General features: G+C 35.8%; 1 protein-coding gene across 1 annotated transcript in view; it reads left to right on the forward strand.

Moving 5' to 3' along the window:
- Positions 1 to 4,138: 4,138 nt before the first annotated feature.
- Positions 4,139 to 23,100, forward strand: part of LOC116289756 (uncharacterized) — a 34,680-nt gene continuing 15,718 nt past the window's right edge. Inside the window, exons 1-14 of the mRNA XM_089033530.1 lie at positions 4,139 to 4,228; positions 9,623 to 9,710; positions 11,056 to 11,080; positions 12,604 to 12,869; positions 13,303 to 13,525; positions 14,299 to 14,389; positions 15,370 to 15,630; positions 16,399 to 16,572; positions 17,463 to 17,748; positions 17,920 to 19,408; positions 20,479 to 20,861; positions 21,877 to 22,044; positions 22,660 to 22,763; positions 22,876 to 22,986. Coding sequence (XP_088889656.1) covers positions 9,645 to 9,710; positions 11,056 to 11,080; positions 12,604 to 12,869; positions 13,303 to 13,525; positions 14,299 to 14,389; positions 15,370 to 15,630; positions 16,399 to 16,572; positions 17,463 to 17,748; positions 17,920 to 19,408; positions 20,479 to 20,861; positions 21,877 to 22,044; positions 22,660 to 22,763; positions 22,876 to 22,986 — 3,647 coding nt within the window. The 5' untranslated portion in view covers positions 4,139 to 4,228; positions 9,623 to 9,644. The remainder of the gene's footprint in view (positions 4,229 to 9,622; positions 9,711 to 11,055; positions 11,081 to 12,603; positions 12,870 to 13,302; positions 13,526 to 14,298; positions 14,390 to 15,369; positions 15,631 to 16,398; positions 16,573 to 17,462; positions 17,749 to 17,919; positions 19,409 to 20,478; positions 20,862 to 21,876; positions 22,045 to 22,659; positions 22,764 to 22,875; positions 22,987 to 23,100) is intronic.

Consider the following 23,100-nt stretch of genomic DNA (forward strand, 5'->3'; position numbering starts at 1 on the left):
TCGTATTTGGAAACATTACTTCTAAAACTGTATGTTATCACTGCAGTATTTAATACCGAACAAGCCTTTCTCAACATGGGAAACAGAAAAGCTGGCCTTGGTACACCTAGTAAAATGCTGCAAAATGTAATATATTCACAGTCGAACAACGTAGTTTCCTTTTAGATTGGAATATGAAGTATGATAATTGAGTTAGAAAGGTAATTTTTCTTTTTCATATTTTAGCCAGAAAATATCATATTTAGTTTCAGATCGCCAATCTCTGATCTTCTTCGACCGACAACGTTTTTTTACATAGGTGTATAGGAAAGAGTTAACTATTTACCTAAAACAGTACAAAAACAAGACTATTATTTCCCATTCAAGGACGTCTGCATTGAGATAAAAACAAGCATAAATCATACAAGAGCTGGCGTGCATGACTGTTCGGTGATTTTCGTAGTATATAGCTTAGAAATATTTTAATAGACGGTACGACATGCCGTAACATCGAAATGGCTTCCCATATGGTACTGACTTACAGCGCGTACACATTACGACATGCCGTAACAGTGAATTGGCTTCCTATAAGAATGGTTATCGTATGAGTGGGAAACATATGGTACTGACTTACAGCGCGTACACGGTACGACATGCCGTAACAGTGAAATGGCTTCCTATCAGAATGGTTATCGTATGAGTGGGAAACATATGGTACATGCACTGACTTACAGCGCGTACACGGTACGACATGCCGTAACAGTGAAATGGCTTCCTATAAGAATGGCTATCGTATGAGTGGGAAACATATGGTACTGACTTACAGTGCGAACACGGTACGACATGCCGTAACAGTGAAATGGCCTCCTATAAGAATGGTTATCGTATGAGTGGGAAACATATGGTACTGACTTACAGCGCGTACACGGTACGACATGCCGCAACATTGAAATGGCTTTCTATAAGAATGGTTATCGTATGAGTGGGAACATACGGTACTGACTTACATCACGTACACGGTACGACATGCCGTAACATTGAAAGGGCTTCCTATAAGAATGATTATCGTATGAGTTGGAAACATACGGTACTGACTGTGGCAAGTTGAATATTTTCTGTTTGTTTTCATTAAGTTTTTAGCGCGCGCACTCATCGTTAGAAATTTGAAGATACAAAAATAAAGTTTGATGAAGTTTTTGACGTTAGTTTTTCGTTCATCAGTTCAGTTGTGTTCGACGTTAAGTTCATGCAAAGAGAGTCAAGAAAAGTTGTGTTAATTAAGTCAGTTAAAAGACTAGAAATCATAGAACTGGTACGTAAAACATTGTTATTATATATTACTTAAACATTAGAAGTCTATTTCCTTTACGCAAAACTAGAGAATGTAAGAAAAACAATTGATCTCAGGTTTGCCTTAAACAATCGTTTTCAAGATTGTTTAGTTGTTGTTTAAAATATAAAATTACTTCAATAGTAATGTCGTATAAGTTATATCGTATGTTGTCAGACAGCCGAAGTCGCTATGTTCGTAAATAGGTAATTTAGGATGGTCAAACACCAGTCTAAGTCAATCCTAGTTGCAGTGTATTTAGTGTAAGACTACAGAAGTACTTATAGTCATTTGAAAGACAACGTTGTAGATTTATAATTACTCCAATATTTCTATTGATTACTTATCGTAGTTCTCGCCTTTTCGTTGTGGTAATAAACTGAGTTAAAGACGAAACTTGTACGTGTTGTTTACTTAATTGTTGTTGTTTACTTGGGGCATGAGTGAGAAACATACGGTACTGACTTACAGCACGTACACGGTACGATATGCCGTGACATTGAAATGGCTTCCCATAAGAATGGTTATCGTATGAGTGGGAAAGATACGGTACTGACCTACAGCACGTACACGGTACGACATGCTGTAACATTGAAATGGCTTACAATACGAACAGTTATCGCATGAGTGAGAAACATACGGTACTAACTTTACGTACTAGGTATGACATTCCGTAACATTGAAATGGCTTTTTATTCATTTAATCTTAACGTATTGACACGGTACGAGATGAAGAATTAAGAATTGAATAAATAAATAAATAAATAAATAAAAGAAAAAATAGAAGAAAGAAACAAAAAATGGAAGAGGAAAAGGAACAAATAGACAAAAAACTCCACTCCAACATCGGGTTAAAGACTATATTTTCATTTCAGCCCACTCACTTGGACGTCTAGTTCTAGTAGCTCCATGCGTAAAGAGTAATTGAAACCACAGTAAAAAATCGCTGTTTACGAAGCTCCAACTTAATTTGTGCAGCCCCGCCATTAAATCCTAACAAACATTAAGGTATTATTAAATGACTTGTGCCAACTATGGAAACAAACTCGTAAAGTTAAATAACTGAGACGCATGCACTACTATCGTCATGGCAACACCATTGGGGATTCTTTTCAAAACTTTTCAATCTACCCCGTTTACACTAGCGCTTTTATTCGGCGATTTGTTTCCTTTGATTTTCCGGCGATTTTGATCTTAGTAAAGGATGGTAAAGCTTGAAAGCTTTATTCAGTACAGCAAGATTAACGGGGAAAAAATTGAAAACTGGAGCAAAAACCGCCGAAAAAAATCGCCAGCCGATTTTCCTCCTTCCTTAATATTATGAGTATATACAGCCAATGTCATTAACGTTGTCCACCGAAAAATTTTTTTTACACATTTACACATTTACACATTAACACATTAACACATTTACACATTTACACATTTACACATTTACACATTTACACATTTACACATTTACACATTTACACATTTACACATTTACACATTTACACATTTACACATTTACACATTCACACATTTAGACTAAAAGAAATATCACGTGTTTTCTCGAACGTTCTGGCATAAAACAAACGCTGCAATACCATTCTCCATCTTAAATCCTCACTATATGTTCGGGCATTCTGGATTTTCGATTCACGAGTTGAATTTTACATTTAAAGTTCAGGCTGACGCACACGAGGCAAAGAATAAATAATGAAACACGTGATATTTCTTTTAGTCTAAATGTGTAAATGTGTAAATGTGTAAATGTGTAAATGTGTAAATGTGTAAATGTGTAAATGTGTAAATGTGTAAATGTGTAAATGTGTAAATGTGTAAATGTGTAAATGTGTAAATGTGTAAATGTGTTAATGTGTTAATGTGTAAATGTGTAAGGTGGAAAACTAGTGAAAACTAGTGTAAACTGCGTCGGTGTTTTCAGTAAAACAGTAGATAGATAGATAATTTGTAACACCGTATGGTATGTAAAAATGAAACTGACGTTTCGGACGTTAGTCCTTCATCGGAGTAAACCATTTAAATGGTTTACTCCGATAAAGGACTAACGTCCAAAACGTCAGTTTCATTTTTACATACCATACGGTGTTACAAATTATCTATCTATCTACTGTAAATGTGTAAATGTGTAAACGTGTAAATGTGTAAATGTGTAAATGTCTTTTTTCGGTGGACAAGGTTAACGACATTGGCTGTATATATAGTGGTAATTTCGTCAGAATTCATACGAACGGTTTAGTATATATAGAAGAGCAATTCTAGAGTTCTTCAATCTAAAGCACAAAATGTTGAACTTTTTTAGTTCGATTTTATAATATATAAAGATTCCTGATACTTTTTGAGCAAGTATCCCAGATAAAGTTTTCTAAATCTTTTTCTAAATTTAAATTTCTCTCATATCTGCTAGAACTATGGAAGCACTTGCGTAGAGTCTACGTCAGTTTTACAATTGTTCAAATAATATTTCATATTGTTTTAAAAAAATCTTTCAACTTTTCAAACTTTTTGGGGAAATACAATAATTTTTCCGATGCAAGATAAACCTACTAGTGAAGTCAAAAGAAAGAAATAGTAAGATAGATCTTTTTTTTATCTTCCAGTTTTATTTGCTAATATAGAATTGCTTTCCTGATATATACTTTAATTTTAATAAGAAGGTTGTAGCTATGGCGTATTGTGTTCAGTCGCTATTGTATAGGGCTGATTATTCTAGTTGGCGAATGAGGTGAGCGAACATCACAAAACAGGTGAAAATATTTGGGATCAAACTGCTAATTATCCATGACTTTGCTAGGTTCGTCGCAGAACAAATATAAAGAAACTAAAAAATATTATATGTCAAGATCAATTTGCCAAAAAATATCTGACTCGCCGCTTCTACAGATCTGTTTTACAAGAGGATTCCAGAAGTCGAAGGTATCTATTCTATTTATTTAATTTAAGGTGAAGTGGACGGAAAGATAAAGTCAAAAACTCAAATCGGAAAATTAGCCTTCGGAACTATCCTACCGACACTTCTAACTTAACATTTAGGGTTTGGTATTTAGGCTTTGGTAGGGTTATACGTATATACATAGGACAATATTAACCAAATACTGTTTTCTTTTCGCTGGGGAAAAAGTAAACTTTTTGATACTTTTTTACCGGAAAATTGTTTTACAAGTGACTTTAATTCTTGTCAAAATAAGCAATATTAATATATAGAATTATCTAACCAAAAATGAGAACATACCTTTATTATTAATCAATATTATAAGAATTTTCATGACTTTTTTTATCTTTGAAAAAACCTGCAAATCTTGATTGTATTTCATACGTATATTGTTGGGTAATACTATAAATTTCGAGGCGTTTCGAACTGGGGATTTTTAAAACAGCTGTTATATGTTTATCATTTCTTAACATTTTTTGATTATCGGATCCTTTTCCCATTTCGAGTAAAAAATTTCGATAGTTATTTCGGTATTTTTCGGCGAACGATGTAAGGAAGTAAAAAAAAGAATAATAAAGTCGAAAGAAAGATTTCAACTTCAGATGGTTATCAATAATTCACGATTCATTTTGGTTAACCAATGATTTCTAAAACAAATCGTCTTTGGCGACTAATGAATCTTTAATACCGCAACTCTTCCGGTAGTATAAAGTCATTGCAAAGTTAGAAAAATAAAATTTACAAACTCGCTGGTATAACTTTTTTTCAGTTATAAAGCTTCCTATAGATTTTAACTTTTTATCGCTGATATATTTTTCCTTCATTTTTTTTAGATATTTGTTTAGTTAAGTTTGAAGATTGTTCGTAATTATAATGTTTTAACAGCTATTCTTTCTTTACGAAGAAAGAGGATTTAAAAGCGGTAAAATACTTTGAAGGAAGATTTGAAAAACTGTCGTGAAAATCATTTGTGAGATACAAGTGGCTTACTGTATAAAGATGTGTTAGAAATTTTTTTTTTTAATTATTTTTTTTGCTGTATTTAAAGAAAAACTTAACGCCTATTCTTAAGGAATTGGTTTGGGATTTTCTTTGAGAATCTATGCTATGTAACCTTTTTTCTTCTTTTCGTTTTTCCCGATAAAAAAGAATTAGAAAAGACAAATTTAAGATTTAAGTAAAAAATATTTCTCACCCGAAATTTCAAAAAAAAACAACACACTAACAAGGAAATGATAAAAGAGAAAGTTCTCCGATTAACCTAATATTTATTAGACTATTTAAAATGTATAATAGCGAAATACCAAAACCTGTCATGTTTATTAAAAAGTCCTTTGAAAGGAATAGAATTGAGCTATTTCGGAGAGAAGCCATTCATCTGCAAGCTAATCAAAAAATACCATTTAAATGCAGTTTCTTTTGTCAAGTTTATTTTTTTCGGTTGCTTTTGAAATTTTAAAAAAAATTTGGCTGTATTTGAAGAAAAATTTCATGGCTATTCTTGAGGAATTGGTTTGGAATTTTCTTTGAGAATCTATGATATGTAACCTTTTTTTTTTCTTTTCCTTTTTCCCGTTAAAAAAGAATTAGAAAAGACAAATTTAAGATTTAAGTAAAAAATATTTCTCACCCGAAATTTCTAATAACCACTATTGTCAAGGAAATGATAAAAAATACTTTTCCGATTAACCTAATATTTATTAGACTATTTGAAATGTATAATAGCGAAATACCTAAACCTGTCATGTTTATTAAAAAGTCCTTTGAAAGGAATAGAATTGAGCTTTTTCGGAGAGAAGCCATTCATCTGCAAGCTAATCAAAAAATACCATTTAAATGCAGTTTCTTTTGTCAAGTTTATTTTTTTCGGTTGCTTTTGAAATTTAAAAAAAAATTTGGCTGTATTTGAAGAAAAATTTCATGGCTATTCTTGAGGAATTGGTTTGGAATTTTCTTTGAGAATCTATGATATGTAACCTTTTTTTTTCTTTTCCTTTTTCCCGTTAAAAAAGAATTAGAAAAGACAAATTTAAGATTTAAGTAAAAAATATTTCTCACCCGAAATTTCTAATAACCACTACTGTCAAGGAAATGATAAAAAATACTTCTCCGATAAACCTAATATTTATTAGACTATTTAAAGTGTATAATAGCAAAATACCAATCTAAATGTCATTCGTACGAAACCTGTCATGTTTAATAAAAAGTCCTTTGGAAGGAAAAGAATTGAGCTATTTCGGAGAGAAGCCATTCATCTGCAAACTAATCAAAAAAATACCATTTAAATGCAGTTTCTTTTGTCAAGTTTATTTTTTTCTGTTACTTCACAAAATTAAGTTGAAAAAACGTTGCTACGATAAAATATGTCGGTATATTCTCTTTTTTAATCTTTCTTCCTTTGATTTATTTTACGAAATGATTTTTACCAGGTTGAGTAAAAGCGAAAAAAAATTGGTACTTATTTGTCAAAATCATCACTTTCTAGAAGCGAAATTTTAAAAAATATAAATTTCGCAAGCGTCATTCCAAAACGAACCTTAACAACCTAACTATTTTTCATTGTTTTTTCAATTCAAAGTAAAGATAAACAAAACTGTATTTTCAAATTTATACTAATCTATGAAATCTTTTCGAACGTTGATAACAAAAATAAATAAGGGGGTAATATCGTGCTAAAGTTCACGAAATTCTTATAACGTTTTATCTCTGCAAATTGAATAATTATTGCTTAACTTTTCTTCGGAAGTTTTCAATTTTTCTAAAAAATTAAATTGAAAATGAAAAAACCCAAACAATTGGGGAAACTCGAGAAGTACCGCAAAAGAGAATCAAAATATATAAAATAAATAGGATTTGATTTCCCCAGCGTGCCTCTTTATTATTTCCAATTGAAATTTAGAAGTTGGTTTTTTTGCGGAGCGTTGAAAGATGTGGAACCCAGAGAAAAAACCTCGAAGCACAGGAGAGAACCAATAAATCTGCTCACACACGACACCAATTATAATTTAAGTTTTTTTAGTAAAAAAAACTCTCGGCTTTTAAAGATTAAACACTTGGGGGAAAGAACTCTAACTCGTTATACAAGATTATATGCAATTTATGACCAATGTTGATAGTGTATAGTATTAGCCAATAATATTTTCGATAGAAATAACCATAACAGATACGAAAGCATATAATCTATATATTATATTAGCAAATATGCACCAATAACATTTGTCGATAGAAATAGTCAGCAACTTTTGTCGATCGAAATAGCCAATAACATTTGTCGATAGAAATAGCCGATAACATTTGTCGATAGAAATAGCCGATAACAGTTGTCGATAGAAATAGCCGATAACAGTTGTCGATAGAAATAGCCGATAACACTTGCCGATAGAAATAGCCAATAACATTTGCCGATAGAAATAGCCAATAGCATTTGTCGATAGAAATAGCCAATAGCATTTGTCGATAGAAATACGCCACAATCGAAGTCAAATAAATAAATAAATAAATAAATAAATAAATAAATAAATAATAAATAAATAAACCAGAATATACTTTACATATTTGATAGCAAATATTTACAAATAATATGTTACTTTCTATGATATCAGTTGAAAAAACAATGCGACATGAGAAAAGAGAAATTTCGTTCAATAGACCTCTAGCTTTGGCTTAATGTTTTTCCATTTCAGACCACGTGTCATTCTCTTCAGAATAAGATTCTTTGTTTGAGTTGTATCCATATTAATGTGTCTTCTCATGCGCAACCGTTAAACAAAGAAATGATACTCTAGGGAATGACACGTGGTCTGAAATAGGAAAACATTACGCCCAAGTCATAAGGAAGTGAATACTCCCTTTTAGAGTCCTTTCAGTGACCACGAATATATAAAAGTTCCTAGTCAGGACTGGAACAAACACTGTTTATTACAGTAATGATAAAAGGGTAAATTATACATCGTGAAAAGATTAAAAAAACTTACTGACGTTTCGGACGCTAGTCCTTCGTCGGAGCAAAAGATTAATACGGTTGGAGTTGCATTACCTGCATTACTCGTTATCACATATGAGTAGAGTTTGTTAAGGCCCTGGCTTATCGAGGAAACAAGTTTCCAGAAACATGTTTTCTGCGCGTATGTTCCAAAGTTTAGCCACATGCGAAACATTGCTACGTGCAAGAAATTTTGCTTCCAAGACGCAAAAATGTTTCTGCTGTGCGGCAGAAACATTTCATGCTTCCAAGACGCATGGAAACATTGTTTCTCAATGTTTCCTCGTTTAGCCACGAAAGTCAACATCCTAAAAGTTCGTTACTTAGCAACGCTAGCTCTATCTTGAAAGTGCGCATGCGCTAACCGATATTGTTTGCCGATGTTCCCTGACAGTTTTGCCACTTTTGGAAACATTCAAGGAAACATGTTTCTGGAAATATGTTTCCTCGTTTAGCAGGGCCTAAGACTCTCCCTTGATTCTAAGGTTTTTTTCTGGTTCAGTTCCTTCCTCCGTTTAACTTCTTTTTTATTTTTATATAAGCCTGTAAAAATAATCCGCCTTTGGCTATTCGTGATTTAACTTGTAATAATTACAAAGGGATAATAGATGAGAATGATTGAAAATTGTTAAATTTTAATCAGAAATCTTGCTAAATGAAGTCATTGCTATGAGCAAACGCGCACTCAACTCTTCATAGAAAGAATGCGCGCGAAAATGCTCGCTAAAGTAAAAAAGAAGAGGTAAAGGACAAGGAGGAAAAGGACAGATAGACAGAGAAAGAAAGAAATAAAGAAGAAAGAAAAGAAAAAAGATAAACAAAGTAAAGAAAAAAATAGAACAGCCCTCCCCACAGCCGCCATACCTCGAAGACACTCCTCCTCCGATCTCCGCTTCTCTCCCACCTCCTCTCTCCCTCCCTCCCTCTCCCTGCTCCCCTCCCTCCCCCCTCCCTCCCTCGCCTCCCTCACTTCCTTCCCCTGCCCCCCCCCGCCTCCTTCCCACGAAAGAAATGGGATTTAACAGTGGCATTTCTACAGAGTCATTCATCCACTGTAATTGTAGATCGAAAAAAAAACGATGTTTCATTTCTTTTCCTTTTTCTGATCTCTGTTTTTCATTTATTATTATTAACCACTGTCATTTCTCTCTCTCTCTCTCTCTCTCTCTCTCTCTCTCTCTCTCTCTCTCTCTCTCTCTCTCTCTCTCTCTCTCTGCTTATTTAAAAAATTTTAAATCTTGACTTAATCTCAGCTGGCATATTTCGAATATGTAAACACACAACCACCTGCCGCCCAATCCGCTATTCATTATAACCTTCAAAGCTGAATATGAATTGTTTTTTTATCATTGCAACTTCAATAACCCTCCATGTATATTGTATCCTTTTTAAATAGGAGTACATAACAAGACAATGTAATGGAGTCTAGATTCTCATTTCATCTTGGCGTTTCCCCTCTTCTCGGCATTTTTATCCTATTCTTGGTAAGTAGAAGATAGTAATATTTCTAGATATTTAACTACACATTTAAACTTTATAACAAAGAATGATTCACTTTAAACATCAGAAGTTTGAATATGTGACTTTTACAAAGATAGGAAGATGCAAATTTGCACATTCTCTTTGGTCATTTATTTTTCTGCACTTCTTCTACTTTTCCTAAGTTGCGTTTTACGTCAGTTTAGCTATATTATGCTATCATCTAATTCGTATCCTAACGCAGCAGTTAGAATTTTTTAAAGAGTCCATGAGTCTTCAACAGAAATTCCAGAAGTTCAATTCTCATTTGGATGAGCTACTACTAAGCTATAAGTTATAGCCTACTAGTAGCGAAAAGTGAATTTAACTTGAATTCAAGACTTGTTTGCATCTAAATATTTGACCAACTAGTTGGATTTGACTAAAACAATTCGGCCTTCGGCCTCATGGGCTATTGACTCATAGGCCATTCGCGCTCGAGGACTAATTGCAAAATAGCGGTGTACGTTTCGACATCATTATATTTCATTTTCAAAATTGTAAATTGTTTTTCCAAGTATATAATCTCTTCTTATATCCCTTCTTCTTCAATTTTCGAGGAAGATCTGAGGACTTTTTTTGGACTAACCATCTTTCGAAAGAAAACTAAAGAGTAAACTAGTTCAATATATAAGCTATAAACGATATCAACTATATAATTAATTTGAACACTATGCAAAGTATAATTTTTTGACTGAGGTTTTGGACTTTAATCTTCGACAAACTTTACAATTCTGACAAAGGATTATATACTATCAATAATACATCGATAAAAATTTTTTCTTGGCATGATATCTAAAATATGTCAACTTAATGCGCGTTTTTTCAATTATACTGCTATGTGATGGGTTAGATAAATGTACTATTTCAAATTCAAAGTTTTTTCTAGAGATCTTCACGATTTACCGTAGATAAAATATCAGTTTTTTTAGTTAAATTTTTCTAAAACTTGCCAATCCTTAAAAGCAATTTAACCGTCAAAAAAAGACAAAGTAAAAACAAACAATAAATAAATAAAATAAAATAAAATAAAATGAAACAAAATAAAATAAAATAAAATAAAATAAAATAAAATGAAAATGAAAATGAAAATGAAATGAAATGAAAATGAAATAAAATGAAACGAAATGAAATGAAAATGAAATGAAATGAAAATGAAATGAAAATGAAACGAAATGAAACGAAATGAAATGAAATAAACTAAAATAATTTTGACTTCCAATATTGTCTTAAACAGTTATTAACTAAGTCATTTCTTTTCCAGAAAATCTCTCTTTGTTTTTAATGGCATAACTTTCCTATCTTTTTCAGGCTAGATTTGTCGTACCTGTTCCTGGTAAGAACACGAAAACTATTTCAAAATAATCGATATGTCCTAATATTACAATTTATAACTCGTTAAAACACCCTTTGCAGCTAAGCAATCACGTACTGATTAATTCACTGAGAGCAAATGAATGAACATTTTGATTCCCATGGGTGAAATATACTGGTGAGCAAACACACTCTTCAGAAAACAAAAAAAATCTTTGGGGGGCGGGGGGACACTGCAAAAAATCTTTGGGGGGGGACTGCAAAAAATCACAACAATAACTTAATAACAGTAACACAAATCGAAACTATGCATTTATATTTCATGCGAACCAATATCTTGTGGGGGGGGAATGCCCCCCCGGTTCCGCCGCCCCTGCTCTTTACCAATTGTCTCGTTTAGCCTATGACTATTACAGCTGGCTTGTACCAATTTTCTGTATTCTAGTAGTTTAGTATATGTAATTTTGTAAATTTGGTACTAAATGAAGATTGATTGCTTGGTTGACTTTCTACAACCAGACATCGTAATAAAACTGCATTTCGTAACACACTGGTTACGCATCGTTTCATTCAGTTCTTTACAAGTAGCTAAAAAGAATCACCAATTTGAAATAGAAACAAAAAGTTTGCTCACCAGTACAGACACGTGACCGTTAACTGCGACGAGCCTATTGTATCATTAGTGTACAAATACTCCGAGTGGAGTCATGGGTTACCTATCAGAATGTAGATTGAAAACATTATGGCCAGCGCTTGTTAAATTAATAACAGTTAACTGACGATTGGCCTAAAAATTAAAGACCAACCACGCCCTATTTCTATTGAGAGACAACTAGCTAAAAACTAGTGAAACAGTAATGATAAAAAGGTAAATTATACACCGTGAAAAGATGAAAAAACGTACTGACGTTTCGCCTAGTCCGACGAAGAACTAGCATCCGAAACGTCAGTAAGTTTTTTCACCTTTTCACGGTGTATAATTTACCTTTTTATCATTACTATTTCTATTGTTTGATGTAGGGTTTGAATTTCGATGGAAAACCTAGATTTAACATAGACTTAAAGCTGACAACAGGGCGGGGGGGGGGGGGGGTGGTGGGGGTTGAATTCAAAATCCGGGACAGGTTTTCCTTCGAACTTCAAACCCTACATCAAACATTAGTAATAGGCCGTGGTTGGATTTTGGAGGCATAGCACTAACGTACTAATAAATCACTCATGATTGTAAGCTGCACTGCTAATAGCGCCTAAATATGCAGCCCGTAAAATCCTCCACTGCAATGTAAAGCGCATTGAGACAATGTGTTAATGCGCTATAGAACAACCCCATTATTTATTCATTCATTCATCCATTCATCCATTCTTCCATTCATCCATTCATCCATTTATTTTTAAACCAGTTAAAACGCACTTGCTCGCCCTAGCGTTTTATTTAGTATTTAACTTACAATCGGGTAGTCCCATTAACCCCTCATAATAATACTTATTACTATCCTTATCATAGATACGCTATTGACGTTGTTATTATGATCATTTTTGTTTCAGCGAATCCCCTGAACGTATGCGTACTTCTTCGCAAAGGCTACCCATGTAACATCACCATAAGTCCTCATACGATACCTATGACCCACGGCTATAAGCTGAACTTCGGTGATGGTTCAAGTGAAGTAACGTTCTCTGACACATCAACAGTCACACCACATACATATACCAGTGTTGGAGTATATACTGTCACGCTAACCATCAACCCTGGAGGATCCGGTGAAATATTTACAAAAACAATCACCGTGAAGGAGGTTATCTCTAACGTGGTAAGAATGTACTATACATTCGAAGAGTTCACATTCCTTCTAACCTCTCTCTTGTTTAAAATACTCTAGAAGTATACGATTGATAAAAAATTTAAGTCTAAATTAGAAAGATGAAATATCGAAATTGAAACGATAGGTTTTGCACAAGTTCTTTCTTAAAAATTTCAGTGTCTTTTGATTTTTTTAAAGCCTTCGAAGCTGATTCCACAGTCAGATTTAAACTAGACTGACCTAAATCGGTCCTTAGAACTTAACCTAATAATTCTCCAAGCTAACTAAATGGATCCTTGGAAATGGAAATGAACGCACGTTTTCCATAAAAGTAATATCTGTCCTGTAACGCGGCGTAGAAATAAGAGTGATATCGTTACTGTTAGAGCGTAGTGTTAAATAAATATTGTGTACTTACGAGAAACTCGTTTCCTCCTTACAGACTGTCCATATGCCTTCATTCCTTTGCGCTGTTGGAGGCAAGATTAACTTTACTTCCAGTATCGTTCCCGTCATCCCAGTAACGACGTATGTGAAACTTGGATCAGCGAACTGGACGGAAGGGTCGTTGATTATGTGTGATCAAGTGGGGTCTCAGTCACTGGCCGTGTTCATTGAGAATGGGATCAGTGCTGTGGTTATGAAATGCCTTCTTAACGTTACAGGTACGGTACTTCTAAAAGCTGTTAGAGACAAGGGATGTGGGATTAATATGGGATTATACAATATCCAGTTGACAAATAAAGGGGAAAAATACGTAGCATTGTCATTGAAGTATAGAACCACAAAGTGATTACGATGATGATGATGATGATTGTGGGAATGATGATGATGATGATGATTGTGGGAATGATGATGATGATGATGATTGTGGGAATGATGATGATGATGATGATTGTGGGAATGATGGTGATGATGATGATGGTGATAATGATGATGATGGTGACGATGATGATGATGATGATGGTGAAGAAGATGATGGTGATGATGTCGGTGATGATGATTAAGATGGTAATGATGATAGTGATGATGATGATAATGACGATGTAATGGTGATGATAATAGTTATGATGATGATGATGTCCATAGTGTCGATGATGATGCCATGACAATGACGATGGTGTTGATGGTTAGGATGATGATGATGGCAATGATGATGGTGATGACGTTGGTGACGATGATAATGATGGTCAAAATGACGATGATGATGATGGTCATGATGACGATGATGGTGGTGATGATGATGATGGTCATGACGTTGGTGGTGATGATGATGGTCATGATGACGATGATGATGGTGATACGATGATGATGGCGAAAATGAGGTACAAGCAAATATTTCTAATGGGGTTTTTTTCAATTTCTATAGAAAATATAACCTAAATTAAGGCAGTCTCTTGCAAAATAATAAATTAAATTATTTTCCATTCATTTTCAGTTCTTTCCTTCAATTTCACATGGTCTCCCCCTTACTACGCACCTGGCGCAATGGTGCCCTTCGCACTAACTAAACCAGCGGGGAATTATGGGTAAGAACAGAACATTACTATGACAAATTTAAGGTATCACGACACATTCGAGGACTCAAAAATATCTCGCACGCTGTACGATGTTTTCGTTTCTTGTAAAAGGGAGAAGAAGAGCCGGAGGAATCTAGGGATATTTTATATCCTAAAACTAGGCCTAATTTGCGTTGGCAAAATGTTTACCCATTTCAGACCACGGCGAGGGTTTGACCACAACACCATCCCGACTCCCCATATTACATTTTTTTAAACATTTTTTATGTATAAGTATTCTGTAACAGTATACATACAAAGTTAATACAAACACATGCAATTAACAAAAGAAAAAAAAAAGAAAAAATACATCCAAAACAAAAAACGAGTTAAATAAGTTAAATAAATTCAAGGAGTTTGTTCCATTTATTGTTGTGAAATGCAGCTTTTTCTTTTTCAATAGCTATCCTTAATTCAATATAATAGGTTATTTTAACTTTATTAATGAAGGCAGCGTAGGGCAGTTTATGATTTTTAAAACTACTATATATCCAATAAGTGTTTGTAAGCCGAGTTAAGATTCATGATAGTTTTGATTCGTCAGCTTTAAAAAAAAATAAAATAAAATAAAATAAAAATAGCGCGCGCAATTAATTCTCCCTTCGTAACACGCGCGCTCCTAGCAACTGATACATTTAACTATAGCACGTGCACATTGTTTTGTTGCGTGTTTCTTGTAAAACTGTCACAACCGTTTGCCCTGATGAAGAGCAAGATGCTCGAAAGCTTGGCTTGATTTATAATTAAAAAGCTGATGAATCAAAACTATCATGTACTTATATATATATATATAGTATTTTGCTAATACAAATAAATTATTAATTAAGATTTGGTCACTGATTTCATCTGCAATACCAAGAACAATGTCTAACTCTTTAAAATCGAGATACCATATTACATTTGCTGCTTTTTAGACCATTAAAAAAACTTTTTTATTCTTTCTCTTCCAGGATCATAATGTTATTTCCTGGCCCGGTGTCCGTCAATTGTACTAACGATACCATCTATCACAGTTTTGCTACCCCCAATATTTCACCTGGACACAATGTTGTTATGATTGTCACTGACAGTGTAGGAAGTAGTGCTAAAATCAATAAGTATATCCTAATATACCCGAAGCTGAATGGTACATTAAACGTGGTGTACCCGGCATTCGGCGGAATGGGTATGTTACTGGAGTACAAAGTGGTGATAGCGGCAGACAATCTCAGGTAATTGGTGTTTGACCATGGTATAAAAAAGTATACAGCATAATGCAGCTTTCCTCATCTTATATTTTTCACGACCATTTCTGATTGGTTCTTGGCCATTGTGTATAAAAGCATATAATGCAGCTTTCCTCATCTTATATTTTCCACGACCATTTCTGATTGGTTCTTGGCCATTGTGTATAAAAGCATATAATGCAGCTTTCCTCATCTGATATTTTCCACGACCATTTCTGATTGGTTCTTGGCCATTGTGTATAAAAGCATATAATGCAGCGTTCTTCATTTTATATTTTCCACAGCTATTTCTGATTGGTTCTTGACATTGGTGTATAAAAGTATAGACACTGTAGCTTAATTCATGCTTATAGACGAACGCATTCATTTCTTTAAATGGCATAGGACGTGTGAATATTGTGAAAACTATATATATATGTGCAATTTGATTGGTCCAAAGTATGTTGTCAATCACAGACAACGAACGACACAATTTTGCAGTCATGCGATGCTCACTTTATTGGCGAAAGAATAGGAAACGCGCGTGCGTGCTGTGTGCAGTCATAAAGGTGCTTCTGGACACTTCTCGAGTGTTCTGCCAATCCCCAAGTGCTTTATAACTGCACACAGCACAGCAAGCAAGTTACAATAACCGTTATTGCGCGCGTGGAATGTGCTCTCACAAAGCACGCGCTCCAAACCAATTAGAACGCGACATTCATAACAGTTAATTTATAACATGTTTTTTTTCTTTTCTTGTTCCACATGGTGTAGCCACTCATTTAACTTTAGTGATGGGAGCCCTGTATTGAAAAGCATTTGGCCCAACGCCACACACACATTTAACACTAAAGGCGTACATTGCATCGAGGTCATCACAAGTAATCCAGTCAGTTCGCTATCAAAGACCGTTTGCACGAGAGTCGTCGAGGCCATCCAAGGACTTGCGTAAGTATAGCTGTTAGAGAACACCCTGACCATATATCCGTGAAAAACGTCTGCGCATGCTCTAAAACCTTATGCAAATTAGTCAAAATATAAGTAAATTTGACTTTCAAACATGCCTGATAAATTGGACTTCACAAAATGGCAAAACTTAGTGTCCATGCTTGAAACTTAAGGCTAATTCTTTCATATTGTGTTTGTTAATACAGTATCTTGGTCTCACAAAAGAAGAATCGCGAAGTTAGAAACGTGCTGAAATGCACGCATGCGCAAACTTTTCTATCTGGTGTCGTACATACCATATATCCGTGAAAAAGTTAACTAACAAAATTGTACAAATTAGTTTTTACAATAACTGACAAATTTCTCGCGCGCTGATTGGTTAATTTTTATCATCAATAAGAGGACAGACAGATAAAGCTGACGTCAACGAGCGCGCGCTCTTTCCTTTAGTTGTTTTGATCAGTAAAAATCGGCTACGCCTCGTGGATCCACACTATACTTTGACAATGTGATGACGCAATTTATCGTCAATAAGAGGACAGACACATAAAAATCTGATGTCAATATGTTAAACAACGTTATGTAGGTCTACGGTCTACTGAGATCTAATGAACGTATTTTTTAAAAAACTTGTGCAGATAGATTTTGTGCAAGGTTTTCACGGATATACACTCAATTGAAGAATCGTTGTCGGGTTCAGAAACATAGAACATAAAAGGTGAGACCGAAATGGCACATGGGAAGTACGTTCATCACTTCCAATCAAGTTAAACTTTCTGAATAACAAGATTTTAGCCTTGTACAACAGCCTTTCTTCAAGAAAATAGTTTTTGGCGCTCACTGCTTGAATACGAAAAGAATTCTCTCTTAATGAACATTGTATCTCTTAGATGTGCTGAGGACCTCATCAGAACTCCTTTGGGCCAGCCATCATCTATAGGCTTTGTGGTGGAAAATGGCACAGACTTCGACCTAAAACTCCAAATCAATGCCTTATTCCCCACATTCAATGTAGAAAACGCCACCGCACACGACATTTTCGTCGTCTTCAAACAACACAATTTCACTGAAGAGGGGGAGTACAGTTCTACGGTCACTGCATCAAACATTGTTGGCAACGCCACTGCAAAGTGCTTAGTGCTTGTACAACGGCCTATCGAGAACCTGGACGTTCAGGTTAGTCAAGAGAATTTCCTTTCATTTCATTTCATTTTGTTTTAATAATATAGCAATTGCAGCGTTCTTTTCATTATTCCTATATTGTTTGCCCTCTAATTTGAGCTGCATTCCCAAGTGCTGCAAGGAGTCTATACCATTGAATTCATATCTGATTATTTTGATTGACAGCTAATCCATGACACAAACTATCTCGAGATGAACGCGACCTTAAAACTAGTAGTAACTGTCAATGGTACCAGTCCTCTGATAGAGTATAACTTAGGAGACGGCACCCCAGCATTGAATACTACAAGTCAAACCATGTACCATAGGTATCAAATGTATGGTATAATGATGATCAACATCACTGCTAGAAACAACGTTAGCCAAATGACTATCAATAGAACCATCTCTGTCCCCAAACCAGTAATTCCTCTCCAAAGACTTCTACTTAGGACGGAATATGTCAATCTTACAAGCCCTACAGTTCTGAGCATGCGCATTGGCCAGGGGTCGGACTTCAATTGCACCGTCCATTACGGCAATGGTATTAACAAAACCTATTGCTACAACATGGTGTACTATGAAAATGCCGTCTCATTAGATGTCACGCCGTTCTTAAACCTGGACCTGAACGAGTCGTATGTGTACCCAGTCGAAGGTTACTACCATTTGACTACCACGTGCTTTAATCGTCTAACCAACGTGACCAACACGACTTATGCCTACGTGTTGAAGCCAATCACAGACTTTGTATTACCACCGCTACCACCTCAAATATTCGGATCGGAAATATCCATTTCTTTTAACATGGCAGCTGGAACTAACGTGACGGTGTATTTCTATATCGATGGCAAACAAATGGACAGTACTGCATATGTCACTGACAGTGGTGGATCAGTACTGATGAAACCATACGAGCATTACAGTCAAGTCACGCATTACGAAATCAAGACGTATGCAAAGAACCTCGTATCAGAATACAACTCCACATCTTACTTAATGACCCTACAAATACCTATCACAGAGTTGACGTGCAATGTCACTACTACTACCCCGTACCCTGACGTCGGGATACAACGATGCCGGAATGAAAGCAACATATTTCCTGCAGAACATCCAATAATATTTCCAGCCAACCCGAACAATGGCACCAACTTGACGTGCTTCTATTTGTTCGGTGATGGTGCCATGACTAACACATCTAACCTGACAGTCACCCATCAATATGCCGTGCAGCACCGCAGATACGAGCCTTCAGTCACGTGCTCTAACCTCGTGAGTTCAGTCACGTGTTGTTTCCCGATAACCATGGAAAAGAAAGTAAAAGCTGTGACAGTTTCAAACGACGGCCCAAAGAAGTTTAACAATACTATCACGTTTACTTTAAATGTTAAAGACTACGGTACGGGAACTTGTTTTGCATGGGACTTCAAAGATGGTACTCCTATTGATGTGTATGGACAGTCCCATTGCTCGAAACTTACGTTTCCTAGGGGTCAGAGGTTTTTCCCAATAGCTGAAGGAGTGACTTCAATTAACGCTTACCATGCTTACTCCACCGTCAACCAGTTTTTTGTCAAAATCCAAGCAACGAATAATGTGTCCTGTATTGAAACAGAGAACCAGGCTGTCAGCGTGCTCAAGGAATGTTTCTATCCTAATGTTTCGATGAGAGGTATGTTGATAATTAGACACTGCATGAGTGTGTTAATAGGCATTGGTCAAATAGTCCTACTAGTGGTCTATCAGCTGCGTTCTGATTGGATGAACTACTAGTAGGCTATAAGTTATATCCTACTATAGTAGCGAAAAGTGCCGACTTTGAAAAATAAATGCGTATTAATAGGCAATAGAAGAAAAAGTAGAAGATGTCCAGATCAAATAGCTGTGGTATCAAATTTATCAGCTTATAACTAATCGATTATAAACTTGCCCAAAATGGTACGAACATGGTATGAACAACAAGTCCAAAGAAAGACGCACACGAAATGCATATGGCAAAAAAGTGTAACAATATTATTGAATCGTTAGGTTTTCATATGAATGAGTGGTTGAACACTCTTTGATGCACATTGCATATTGCTTTGATGCAAATTGCATATTGCTTTGATCCACATTGCATATGACTTTGATGCAAATTGCATATTGCTTTGATGCAAATTGCATATTGCTTTGATGCAAATTGCATATTGCTTTGATGCAAACTGCATATTACTTTGATGCAAATTGCATATTGCTTTGATGCAAATTGCATATTGCTTTGATGCACATTGCTTATTGCTTTGATGCAAATTGCATGTTACTTTGATACAAATTGCATATTACTTTGATGGACATTGCATATTGCTTTGATGCAAATTGCATATTACTTTGATGCAAATTGCATATTGCTTTGATGCAAACTGCATATTGCTTTGATGCACATTGCATATTGCTTTGATGGACATTGCATATTGCTTTGATGCAAATTGCATATTGCTTTGATGCACGTTGCATATTACTTTGATGCAAATTGCATATTACTTTGATGGACATTTTATATTGCTTTGATGCAAATTGTATATTACTTTGATGGACATTGCATATTGCTTTGATGCAAACTGCATATTGCTTTGATGCACATTGTATATTGCTTTGATGCAAATTGCATATTGCTTTGATGCAAATTGCATATTGCTTGGATGCAAATTGCATATCTCTTGAACGGAATCCATAATTGATTTTGTTTTTATTTGACATCTCTAGTCGCTGGAAAGAATACTTCTTTGGCTGCTCAAATCCGTCGCTCTGAAACATTTCAAGTCTCCAATGAAGTAGGAGTGTACTGTGAAGTCTCATCCGTTACCAACTACTCCTGGATCATAACCAAAGTGCAAGACATGAAAAATAACACTCTCAATCCACCGCAAGTGATGTCACTACCAAGCGTCAAACTGAACGCTCCCATACCGACATTCTTTGAGCGTACACTACCGTATGGCACTTATGAGTTTAATGTGACTGTGTATATGGAAGGGACGATTGGGGTCAGGACCATTGAGATTGGATATTTCGCTATCGTGTGTACTCCATACATTATTGCTAATATCAAGGAAGGCTGTCTTTTGAAAAGGAAAGTCGGTTCAGTGGTAAGTAGAATATTGGAACGAACGAAGGAAGGAAGGAAAGAAGTAAGGAACGAACAAACGAACAAACGAACAAACGAACAATCGATCGATCGATCGATCGATCGAACGATCGATCGAACGAACGAACGAACGAACGAACGAACGAACGAACGAACGAACGAACGAACGAACGAACGAACGAACGAACGAACGAACGAACGAACGAACAAACGAGCAAACGAACAAACGAACAAACGAACAAACGAACAAACGAACCAACGAACTAACGAACAAACGAACAAACGAACAAACGAACAAACGAACAAACGAACAAACGAACAATCGATCGATCGATCGATCGATCGATCGATCGATCGAACGAACGAACGAACGAACGAACGAACGAACGAACGAACGAACGAACGAACGAACGAACGAACGAACGAACGAACGAACGAGCAAACGAGCAAACGAACAAACGAACAAACGAACAAACGAACAAACGAACGAACGAACGAACAAACGAACAAACGAACAATCGATCGATCGATCGATCGAACGAACGAACGAACGAACGAACGAACGAACGAACGAACGAACGAACGAACGAACGAACGAACGAACGAACAAAGGAAAAATGAAGGAAAAAACAAACGAATGAAGGAACGAACGAAGATAGGAGGGAAAAAAGGAAGATAGGAAGGAGGGAAAAAAGGAAGATAGGAAGCAAGGAAGGAAGGAAAGAAGAAACGAAAGAGCAAACAAACAAACGAACGAAAGAACCAGCGAACAAACAAACGAAAGAACGAACAACCAAACGAACGAACGATCAAACGAACGAATGAGCGAACGAACGAACGAACGAAAACCAAACTAACGAACGAACGAACGAAAGAACGAACGAAGGAACATAGGAGGGAGAAAAATAAAGGAAGGAGGGAAGGAAAGAAGAAACGAAAGAGCGAATGAAAAAACGAAAGAACGAAAGGAAATAAAAATAGATAAGCCTTAATGACTGCTTCGTTATTACGTGTAGATTCACGTGGATGGACGAGATACACGGGATCTGGACCAGGAACCAGATGACCACAACGACATGACATTTTATTGGTTGTGCCGAAAACAATCAGAAACATTGAGTACAGCTGACCCAGAATCTGTATCATTCATTCAGATTCCATCCAAATCTGCTGATAAAAGTACTGTAAGTATATATCATTTATCTATACCACCACTTTCAATCAAAAAAATTAATTAAATTTGTTTACAGAGCATCGCATTTGACCATAATTCGACTGATAAACTCGTGTTTCTCTTTTAACGCTCTAGTTTATAAGGGGTGGGACGGCCATTAACGTGCGTGGCCATACTAACTTTCGTTTCGTTCTTGACTTTTCTCTTCCCTTCTTTTGTTATGTTTTATCTCTCTCTCTCTCTCTCTCTCTCTCTCTCTCTCTTGCTTCCTTGCTTCCTTGCTTGCTTGCTTGCTTGCTTCCTTGCTTCCTTTCTCCTTCCTTCCTTCCTTCCTTCCTTCCTCCCACCATCCCCCCTCCCTCCCTCCTTCCTTCCTTCCTTCCTTCCTCCTTCCTTCCTTCCTCCTTCCTTCCCTCCCTCCCTCCCCCCCTCCCTCTTTCTTTCCTTCCTTCTTTTCTTCCTTCCTTTTCATCTTTCTTTCATCCATCCCTTCAATCATTCCATTCTTGATTCTTACCGATGATTCTTTCTTTTCGTTCTTCATCTCATACTTTCGTCCTATTTATTTAAATCGTCTTGAATATTATACTCAAATCCTATTTTTCTGTCATGTCTCTTCGTTCAGCTAACAAGTGGAGGTTGTTTTGGGACTGGTAAAGGAAGACTGCCATACAACAGTACAGTAATATCCTTGGACACAAGCCTACCCGGGATTGATGATAGTCAAAGGTAAGAGTATGACACGAACAACGTGATAGAACCGTGATGGGTACGGGATTCCGGCACTACTCGGAACCGATGATAATGAAAGGTTAAACTAACCACATTTATTTTGTGTCAGTTTGGTAGTGTCCTTGGTGGTGGTCAAGAATGACTCGTGTGGCATAAGAATCGGAACCTTCGATCAAGTCATCCAACTAACAAAACAAGATATTCCGGTCTTAAGCACCAAGTGAGTAAAATAACCTCTGGGCTGATCTAAGTCAGGGCATGGCTAACTCACAGAAAGAACCCTGAAACAACCTCTGGGCTGATCTAAGTCAGGGCACGGCTAACTCACAGATAG

The sequence above is a fragment of the Actinia tenebrosa genome, unplaced genomic scaffold (assembly GCF_029948245.1).
Source record: "Actinia tenebrosa isolate PJP-AT-01 unplaced genomic scaffold, QUT_ActTen_1.0 PGA_scaffold2__45_contigs__length_23673736, whole genome shotgun sequence".
Taxonomy (NCBI): domain Eukaryota; kingdom Metazoa; phylum Cnidaria; class Anthozoa; order Actiniaria; family Actiniidae; genus Actinia; species Actinia tenebrosa.